Genomic DNA, 10,759 nt, shown 5'->3' with positions numbered 1-10,759 from the left:
AAAGCTGTAGTGAATCTTAAAATTGTCCCTTAAGGAAACTGTAATATGATAAAATAATTTATTTGTAAAAAAAAAAGACCCAGAAACCATGCAGTTTAATGAGCTACGAGAACACATCCACCTGCGGCCACAGTACGAACATGTTTCCACCTCAGTCATGTGACTTCATCAGCTCCGTCCACGTACAGTACATCTGTCATAAAAACATTCTAACTCTGATCATGTCTCAGTCAGACAGAAAAAAAAAACTCGTGCAGCTCTGTTGGTCATCTAATCCCTTTAACCCTGATTGGCCTGAGGTTTGTATTTCACCCCAACGACAGGCACTGGCGGCCATATTGATAGGCTAGAAATTCAAGACAGGACCTCCCAGGCGGCCTCAACCGTGAACAGCGAGGTGGTGGGAGAGGAGGCAGCCTGATGATGAACTACGAACCATCTTAAATCCCAGAGCCTGCTTCATGACAGGTTCCCTCTGCACGACCCCGGAGGAAAAAAAAAAATCCAGGGGGAGGGGAGGACCTGAGCTTTCCAGGGATTCTGTCAGGTTTTATGACTCTGGGCATTAAAAACCGCCCCAAAACCTGAGGCTACCATTTATGGATAAATGTTACAGACATTTGTCTTTTGATATAATCACATAGACCAGGTAATATGACTCAGTAATAACAAATATCAGGCGTGGTAATACGCTCTTAAACTGCAGAGTTTCAGCTGAAGGAGCTCCTTTCTTTGGTTGTTTTGGTTGTAAAGTAATAGAGGGAGTGTTGAGATGTTTGGGCGTGTGTTGAGATAGTGGTAGTTAATATGTTGTTCAAAGGATGTTGGAGATGGAGCTGCCAGGCGTACGGAGAAGAGAAGAACCCGGGGGGAGATTTATGGATGAATGTAAGGAGGACATGGAGGTGGCTGGAGTTACAGCAGAGGAGGAAGATGATAGGGTGAAAAGGAGGAAGATAAAGGAGGAAAAGAAGAGGGAGAAGAAGAAGTAGAAAGAGGAGAAAGACAAGGAGGAATCAGTAAAAATAGAGGAAGAGGAAGAGGAAGAAGACTGACCTCCACTGATTTGGGTTATAAAAGTCATAGCCACAAAAACCCAAACCATACCAACAGAGAAGTTAGACCATGACTACCTGGCTGTGGCAAAAACCTGTGGTTCTGATCTAACGTCTAAATAACTGAACCAAACCAGTCCAGAGCAGAAATATTAAATGAATAAATGAATGAATTCTCTCCGTCTGTGTGTGTCTGTAGGAACTACCACGTGTTCTACTACCTGTTGGCTGGAGCGAGTGAAGAAGAAAGGAAGTCCTTCCATCTTCTCCAACCTGAGGAATATCACTACCTCAACCAGGTCTGTAACCACACACGCTCCACTCAAAAACACATCACTTCGACAAACATATTCAACAGTTAAACATTTTAAAAATGTTTTCTCCACATGTTGAGTTTCAGTTTTTGAGGTTTGTCTGAACAGTTCTACTCACAGTCCTTGGTCCAAACAATCATCTGTCTGTCTTCACACAGAGGTGGTTTTGGAATAGTTTTTAAATGAACCCTGGACCCATTCATTTCTGGTCACTTTTGTGTGTAGTCATTACTATAATACCCCACAGAGTCACTCTGTGTGATGCAAACAAACCAATCAATGTGAAATCTCACCACAACCTGGTTCGTCCTCTGGTTCAGGCTCCAAACAACAGAGCAACTGTCTGATAATAAATATAATAATCAAACCTAACTCTGAAACAGGAGTTGACCAATCAGGTTACAGCATTTCTGTTTCAAAGACTTTAACCTTTGTGACCATGGTTACAGCATTTCTGTTTCAAAGACTTACAACTTTAACCTTTGTGACCAAGGACACATTTATTCCAGATCAGCAGTTGTTTACATTTAGACTTCAGTAAGTATTTTGATTGGGTTATAAAAACATATATTAATATTTGGTTGACCAGAGAATATTTATTTATGTATTTGTTAAATCACCTTTTCTCAGCCAGTTCCTTTCTGATTGGGTGAAATAAAGACACAACACAACTGTCCTTTGTTCATGTGTTTTGCCTTTCCAAAACATTAACATTTTTTTTTTCCCATCCACCCGTGGTCCCCACAACAGCAGGCTCCGCCTCCTTTTCTCCCTGTTACTATGCAGTTCTGTTTCCATGACAACAGCAGGAGCTAATCCAGCTCTAGCATCCTTTCACTGGGGATGCCGGCAGTCACATGTTTGTTTTTGTGGCAGACACGCACACACACACACACACCTGACACAGTGTCACGAAGGAGCGAAGAGATTATCCATGTTTAGCTCTCTTTCATCTCAAAGAAGGATATTTGCTCTTTGTACTGCCCTCTGTGGTAGAACAAGGTTCACTCAATCGTTTTCACTCCAGACTGTACTCTGTAGAGTCACACTCTATCATCTGTTTTCCTCTAAACAGAATTTGTATAAATTGTTCGATTGAAAAAACAAATTTTATAGATCCAGTTAACTGTTAAACTGTTAAGACACGATTTCATTCATTTTATTGTCTTTTATTATTGAGAACTTCAGTTGAACTTTCAGGTGATTCTGCTTCACTTGACAATAGCGATGAACAAAGCTGATTTAACCCTAAAGAGAACTTCAGTTGAACTTTCAGGTGATACTGCTTCACTTGACAATAGTGATGAACAAAGCTGACTTCATTTAACCCTAAGCTGTCTCAGAAAATCATCAGCTCCTTATTTTTTAAAACATTGCTCACATTTCAACACCTGGTGAATTGGTTTCCAGAGTATCTTAAAGAATCTGCTAAAAACATAAAAGAAAAATCACATGGTTTCCGTGGGTAAATCCACTGACAGCGACCGTCACCACTGACGAGGTGACGTCCTGAGATCAGCTCTCTGATACATTTGTGTCTGACGGTGAACTCATGTGTACTGTTGGCTTATTCCTGTGTGCGGTCAGCGCCTCCCTAACCCGCTCTGCCTTGCTTCCAGATGACAAAGAAAACGCACAAACTCCACTGGGACAATTACTATGAGAGCGAGCTGGTCAGTATCCTGCGGATGACTAGTTGTTTGTGTATGTCTGTGCTCGTGGGTGTGCCGCGGTGCGCTGAGGGGTTTTCGGTGCCAGTCTGGTTCTCGTTCTGTCTCTGCTCTGCACACGCGTCTGTGCTTTGATTGGAATGGACAACAGATGGACTGGAGCTGAACTGACCGCTGCTGCTCCTGCTCCACCACAACAACTGTGTTTAAAGGGATTCCTTATTGTTAGGGTTTGATCTTATCAGCTTTGAAGACATTTGGAAACAGACTGACACATTTCAAAATTTTTTGAAAATAACATTTCTTGAAAAATACATGTTTAATTTGATCTCCTTCTGGAAGATGAACGGTGATAAAATATATATCTTATTTTCACCTCATGCATTTGAACAGAAAGGAATCCCTTTAAACCGTTATTTGGCTTTGGATGCTTTGCTTTTGGAAATGGTTAATGCTGATTATTTCTCAGAGTGTTTGGTGTGTGATGACATCATCCAGAGGACAGTCTATTTTATTTAAGTGCAAACTGATTATTTTAAAGCTTTTCATGCAGTGAACTGAGCCAGAACAATTCTTTTCCAAACGGGTCTCATTATTCTCCACAGTCTGCAGCTTCCCTCTCAGTGTGTGCTCACTGTTGTGTTTGCTGTCTCACTGCTTTGTCAACTCAACGGTGTCTTCACCAGCCTTCATCTGAAGTCATGTTTGGTCACTGGGATCTCCTGACACCGTGCGTGGTGCTGCCAAAGTTGTCCCCACGAAGTAAAAGAAAGATGCGGAGAAATTTATGGAACAAGGAAAATTCCTTAAAAATTCTATAGAATCAGATAAAAAAACAAAAACAAACACTGAATACATTTTATTTTTACATAATTTCAAATATGTTTGGTGCCAGCTGAATTTAATTTTGGTATATATATACACACAGATATACACTGTATATCTATATATTCATTAAAACTGACAAAATAATGTACAACACAACATGTTATGGCAGCGCTGACTGCATACTAACTCGATGAAAGTCAGTGATGTCACCAGTCTACCAGTCTGTGAGCCCAAGGAAATGATGTCACCGTCTCAGTACAAACACACACACACACACACACACACAGATGCCCAGCCGCCCCGACAGCTGGCTTAAGTCTCTGACCAACCCATTCACCCTATTTCACCTTTGACCCCTGCCTGGTGTTGAAGTGCAGAGACTCACTGTGGTACAGAGACTCTCAGCTCTTTACTCAGTGACTTACAAACAGTTTCCAGTCAAGTCTGGAGCTGGAAATAGAAAATAAACAAATACGAAAAAGAAAGACATAGTGTTGGTTCAAAGATCCCAAAGACCAAACAGTTTGTGAATGTTTGCATTCGGTGTGTTTAGTCCCAGTGTCCGGTTCTGTGCTTTGGTGGCGTGGGTCTGCATTTTGTGCTTGTTTGGGTGGCGATGGTTTTTTTGGTGGTGTGGAATGCGTGGTTATGGGCTGCATGCTGCTTCTTATTGGAAAAAAAAAGTGAAAAAAAGTCCTGATCTTGACACGGTAAGTAACAGGAACATTCAGCCTGATGCTCAGATGAGTGAAATGTGGACACAGACGTCAGAGAGGTGGTCTGTCTGTCTCTCTGTCTGTCTCTCTGTCTGTCTGTAGGTCCATCACACACTGGGGTCAGTCATGTGCACCATCATCAGTTTTACTCTAAACAGTAGGAGTTTTTCCCTTTAGACCAGTGGGTCTCAATTATTTTCTGTCATGCCAGAAATGTTTTCACGCCTCCGCGCCAACCCACACCCGAATTGAAACTATTGAGAACCTGATAACATGTATTTTATATATTATTGCTGCCACCTAGTGACTGGAGGCTTGTTATCATTCAAGCATTACAGCAGAGGTACACTTATGTCCAACGTGACATATTCCATTGATACCCCCCCCCCCAGTAGGGCTCACCCCACTATTTGCGGAGTGCAGCTTTAGACCTACATTGAAATTTTGGCTGTTGTTTTTCTACATTTTGTCAGATTGTTTCAAACCTTGTTGTGTTGTTCACAAAGTTTCTGCCAAACGTATCACTGTTGTTTTGTCTTAGTGACCGCACCAATGAAACTCATGTGTTCAAAGTTTAAATATTGTATTTACTTTGAATTCCCAAGATGACAGAACTTTGCATCAAGTGAAGAGTCTGTCACAAAAATCTCATCTTCTAAAAGTTTAGAATCTCATACGTGGCTTCACGTTCGAGACATAAAAGTATAAAAAGATTGTTTGTAGTTAGGTCACAACAGGGAACTATTAAACCGCACTTTTCTTTTTCTTTTACCAAAGCTGCCGAACAGAATGATGGCTCTTAAATTTCCCCCGTTCGCTCCAACAACAAAAGCACCAAAACATCTCACATCTCACAAATTGGAAGCATCTCCTTCCAAAACAGAGGCCAAACTTAAGCCTTCGCCTCCAGTGAAAATGTTCTAAGAGGTTATTTTTCAAATAAACGTTGCAATTTTTCATTCTTCCTTTCAAGGCTATGACTTTCGCTCAAGTATTTCTTACAACGGGCCAAAATATTTCTGGATCATTTCATCCTTTTTCTTCAGCAGATGACATTGTCCTGCGTCGGCGTTGAGGTTGAACGTACCTGGTTATTAACAACTTTTATTTCCTGGATCTTTCCGTGGCTGAAAATTCCTCCAAACCCCATTTTGTTACAATTGGAAATACTCGCTGAAGAAAGTATGCCACTTGTTGGCTTGGCCGTCCCAGTTAAGGTTTTTAAGCCAAAGGAAAACAATGGTGAGGCCGTGGTGAATGTTCAAGTGCAGCAGCGTCAGATCCACACAGTGGATTATGGGTTCGTGTGTCTTCTCTCGCCGGCCGTTGGCTGTGGTATGTGTTAATTACAGCCTGAGAGAGGACGGCTGCAGGAGACAGGCTGACCTGACCGAAGTGCTGGAGAACGTGTGCACACAAACACACGCACGCACACGCATGCATACAAGGACAATGTGTTCATTTGTTTGGCATCAGAGTGATGTAATTAATCAGTCATTATCAACTGATGAATGTAACTGGGATATTCAGTTACATCGAGGAGGTTTTGTTCTATTCAGGCTGAATCTTTCCACAAAGAAAGATACATGCTATGGTCCATTACCATCATCTGGGCTCAGTCATTAGAGCGTGATATTATTTTTTCCCCCAATGTTACCTTTAAAAGTACTGCTGACGTGAAGCACCAGTTTATTTCCTGGAAACTTAGCTCAGACGTGGAGGTGAGACAACAACACGACAGCTTCATATCTTTGAGCCTATACACTACAGGGACGTCAACACCCGGTCCACCAGTCCACCTGAGCTCATGTCATTTGATGTGTTTTTGTCACGTTGATTCAGACTGCTTCATTCTTGGCTTCTGTTTGTGTGTTTCCACCTGAAACCAGCAGGACTGCTTCACTGTGGAGGGAGAAGACCTGAAACATGACTTTGAGCGGCTGCAGCTGGCCATGGAGATGGTGGGCTTCCTCCCAGCCACGCGGAAACAGTAAGATGAATGTTTATTCCTATAAAAGGTTCTACAGACTCAGTTGCTCTTGACGTTGGCACTGAGCTTGGAGACAACTTCTCCAGGAGCTCGTTAGCAACTGGGCAGATTTGGTTTCACAGCGAAGGATAAATGAATACTCTGTTGACTGAAAAGTAGGAGACAGAGTTTTCAATTGAATGCCATGCTGATGTAAAAGCTCTGCTCACTTTCTGTTCCGGCTCTGGCTGTGTTGACTACACTGAATGTTTAATATTTATTTATCTTATTTTATAATTGTAGTCACAGTATGTTGTCCTTAGTTTTCTTGGTATGTCGTCTAACGTGACGTTAACGTTAGTTCAAAGACTTTCAATACAGAAACATGTATGTATAATACATATATTTATATATATTAATAAATATATGTGTATATATATAAATATATATGTTTGTGTATTTATATATATTCAGTATATGTGTGTATATGTATATTTATATATGCACACTATAATATGTAAATGTTTTTGTTTTGTTTTTTAAATTCTGATTTCCAATGTTTCATGCTGTTAGTGACAAAGAGACCAAGTGTCCTGTTTTTTAGGACATTGTGACTGTTTTGTTTTGTTTGTTTTGTTCTGTTTGTAGGTCATAAATCAGACTGGTATATTTCCTTCTAAATGTAACAACGCCTTTCCCAAACATTAAACATGCATGAACAACAACCGTTGCTTCTCCTCATCAGGATATTTTCCCTGCTGTCTGCAATCCTCCACCTGGGCAACATCCGCTACAAGAAGAAAACCTACAGGGACGATTCCATCGACATCTGCAACCCGGAGGTTCTGCCCATCATCTCAGAGCTGCTAGAGGTGAGCAGTGGGACTGCACTCACTCAGCACTGTCACACCCCACCGTGTACATCACATGAAGTCGTGCATATCTATATATAGAAGCTTGTTGTGATTGGTGTTGGTGAAGACAAATCGTGTCGTCACATTCAGGCAGCACAGTACGTGTGGAATACTTTGAAGGATTGTAAAAACAAAGAATGGGAACAGTACTTTACCACAGGGCTTAATTTTTCCACCAAATAACTTTCACTGCCATTTTCCCAAAGTTATTTTATACCAGACCACGAGAGACACTCAAAACTCCACGGACTCGTTGAACTTTCTGCCTTTTTTGGACAACCAAGTGCAGCAGCATCCTACTGTTTCTTTCAGTGCGTTATATTTTGGGCAGAGAGTAGAGTGAAATGACCTGCGGTACAAAACCACCCTGTGAAGGTGTCTGTGTAGAAGCAGAGCCCAGTGCACCAGCACAGCTTGTGGTGACAGTGATAGTTACTGTAGGAGGTGCTTCAGACTCCAAACCTCCACCACAGGATCTATTTACAGCGCTCCCCTGCTGGTGATGTGTGGAGGTGAGGGTTTATCAATATCATATGTGACCAATATCTGAATTTAATGACAGAAGAAATCAGACTTTTTTGAATCACAGTTTACATCCACAGCCACAGTGTTTTTCACAGAGACCTTGTTCTGAAAGGTCACGTCACATTTCATCTGACTTTTACATCTCTGCAGTGAGACAGACGTCATAATTCTATGCCAAAGCAGTGTAAATCAAATGTAAGAAAAATTTCTCTTGGCACCGTTGACGGAGCCGGTCCAATGGAAAGAACAAGTTCCACTCACTCTCTGGACATGAGGCGAGGACAGGGAATCTAGCATCACCAGGCGTCAGCGCTCTGAGGTCTACACTCAGACGTAGGAAATCTCAGGGAACAGTAACAGCCCCAGCTGTTGGGGTAAGGCAATTAAATTGACTGCCATTGTATATGAACTTCCAAATAGATTTACACGCTGATATGTGTAGCATCAATATTGACATCAGTAAACACAGCGTGATGTCACGTCCTCCTCTCCTGATGGCCGTCTCATCGACTGTAAATTATTATTGATGGCCGTCTCATCGACTGTAAATTACGGTATTACAGACGTCCATTGTCATTGGCCAAATGTCAGGACTTTGCGGGCCACAAGTGGCCCCCAGGCCAGAAGTTTGGGACCACTTGTTTAGGGTATTTTAAGGAAGCTCATATAAACTTGTGAAGAAAGCCAACTTCGGTGTTCTGCTGTTGGTATTTAATTGGCAGCTTTGTCTTGTCACTGAAATTAAGACGGAACAGCATTCGTCTGTGGTTGGTGACAGAATAACCAGATTACTGTCACATACAGTAAGATTTTTTATATTTTTATATATTAGTGTTTTTTATAGTTATATACGTTGTAGATTACTTGTCAAATATAAATGTAAAAAATTTAGTTTAATTTTTAGTATTTATTATTTGCAGTTTAATTCTATATTATTATACTTAATCTAGACCACACACACACGTACACACAAAACCATCCTAATTATTAAGCCGGTGTCTAACAACAAATATAAATATCTGGGAATCATGGCTCGTGCTCAGAAGCACATTGACCTTTCATTAGACATGATAAAGTACTTATTAACGTACTCTGTTTGACATGATCTCTACCAGCAGCGAGTTGGAGAAATAATGTTCACTAACATAAAGCGTCGCCTCATTAGCACAGCCTGCAAAGACCACATATGTAGTTTGTTTGCTAACGGAGCAGCGAGACTTTTTTCCTCCACCGTCTCAGATCCCTCGAGAGCAGAAGACAGATTCTCCTGTGTTTACTCCTCTAATTATGAGCGTTCCCCAGTACTGCAGTACAACAGGGAACAAGTGAATATTGTCGTATCAAACGAGTAACCCCGTTTCCAGGGGATGTTCTTCAGGTTTTCTCAACCGTAGGTAACCAGGAAATAGAAGAACAAGAAGAGGAAGAAAAATCCCTTTTACTGTCATTGTACAGACACACACACACACTGACACACACACCAACAACAAAATCCGTCCTCTGTTTTTAGCCCACCAATTCCTGGGGAGAAGTGATTACTTCCAGAAGTATCCATGCAGCAGAGGAATAGGTTCTTGCTCAACAAACCACAGCCAGACAGGCAGAGAGTCGAAGAAAATATTTTTACTGACAAACTTTATTCTGTTGTGTTGACCCAGTGTCCATCTGAGATTTTAAAAAAAAGGGGAGGGGGGGTCACACAAGTGACCTTTCTGGGATGTGAAAGAAGAGAGTGTGGAAGGAGCATCTACTAAAGCAGCGGGCCTCAACCTTTTTTCACTGCGTCCCACTGCGACCAGTTACCAAATGTCCTATTGGGGTTGGGGACCCCTGTACTAAAGGTTATGTTGAGACAGTGACTCTCCAGAAGATTTTATCTCACCCTTTAAAAATATCAGATATTCTGCTAACATTAATGAACCACTGAGACCTGACTCTTATCACAATGTTTCAACAGTGTGAGGAGATTCAAGGATCTCATTTCGTGGTTGGAGATTTCTGTCTTTCCAAAGGTCCCATTGATGCAGAGTCTGTGTAGGTTCTCAGTCTTTGGAGAAGACGACCTGGATGACTGAGAACCTACAAAGACATATGCTGTGACCTATGACCCATTATTTTTTATCAGGAGTTTAAGCAGGATAAATTGTGCATTGTAGACGTACAGCGGGCCCAGAGGGATGTCCGGCCTGCAGTCCAGATGTCACTGCTCTGACCTGTCATAACCTGGTGGGATCAGATGACAGTGGACTGTTGTCACAGCTATTTTACAGCATCAGTGAAAAAGTGAGTGGAAAATGTACCTCAGAGCACGTGGCGACACTTCCTCATGGACCAAACATCCTCACGCTGTTATGATTTACCCCGGGGGCAGACGGAGGGTGTGACTCTCCCGACTCTGCTACAAACCAGTGGGATTAGCCGGATATAGTTGTCGGGTCGCTGACAAAACAATGTCCAAAGTGTTGCCTGGGACTCCTGTCGACGGCACCGCGGGGATGTTTTGACTGTGCTGCCTGCTGAGGTTGCCTTTCAACATCCACGCTGCTCTTTCTTACTCTCCAGAGGTTCGCCGTGGCGGTGACGTACACTCGGCCACATGCTGCCCACATGCTCAGGGACTAGTGTTTTAAGTTCAAGGTTATATGGAGGCGTACAGGCGTGTGCAGACGCAGCAACCGTGCGTCCCCGAGGGCATATGAAACATTATTAAAGCAGAGAGGACAGGAAGGAAACCAGAGAATTGGAAAAGAGTTCAAATTGAAACTTTT

General features: G+C 42.1%; 1 protein-coding gene across 1 annotated transcript in view; it reads left to right on the top strand.

Moving 5' to 3' along the window:
- Window positions 1-38: 38 nt before the first annotated feature.
- Window positions 39-10,759, top strand: part of LOC112487112 (unconventional myosin-IXa-like) — a 24,499-nt gene continuing 13,778 nt past the window's right edge. Inside the window, exons 1-4 of the mRNA XM_025056329.1 lie at window positions 39-1,354; window positions 2,989-3,042; window positions 6,476-6,573; window positions 7,298-7,424. Of these exons, the coding sequence (XP_024912097.1) occupies window positions 1,220-1,354; window positions 2,989-3,042; window positions 6,476-6,573; window positions 7,298-7,424 (414 nt within the window). The 5' untranslated portion in view covers window positions 39-1,219. The remainder of the gene's footprint in view (window positions 1,355-2,988; window positions 3,043-6,475; window positions 6,574-7,297; window positions 7,425-10,759) is intronic.

This window comes from Cynoglossus semilaevis, chromosome 6, assembly GCF_000523025.1.
Source record: "Cynoglossus semilaevis isolate Cse_v1.0 chromosome 6, Cse_v1.0, whole genome shotgun sequence".
Lineage (NCBI taxonomy): Eukaryota > Metazoa > Chordata > Actinopteri > Pleuronectiformes > Cynoglossidae > Cynoglossus > Cynoglossus semilaevis.
This window is presented reverse-complemented; position numbering and strand designations above follow the sequence as displayed.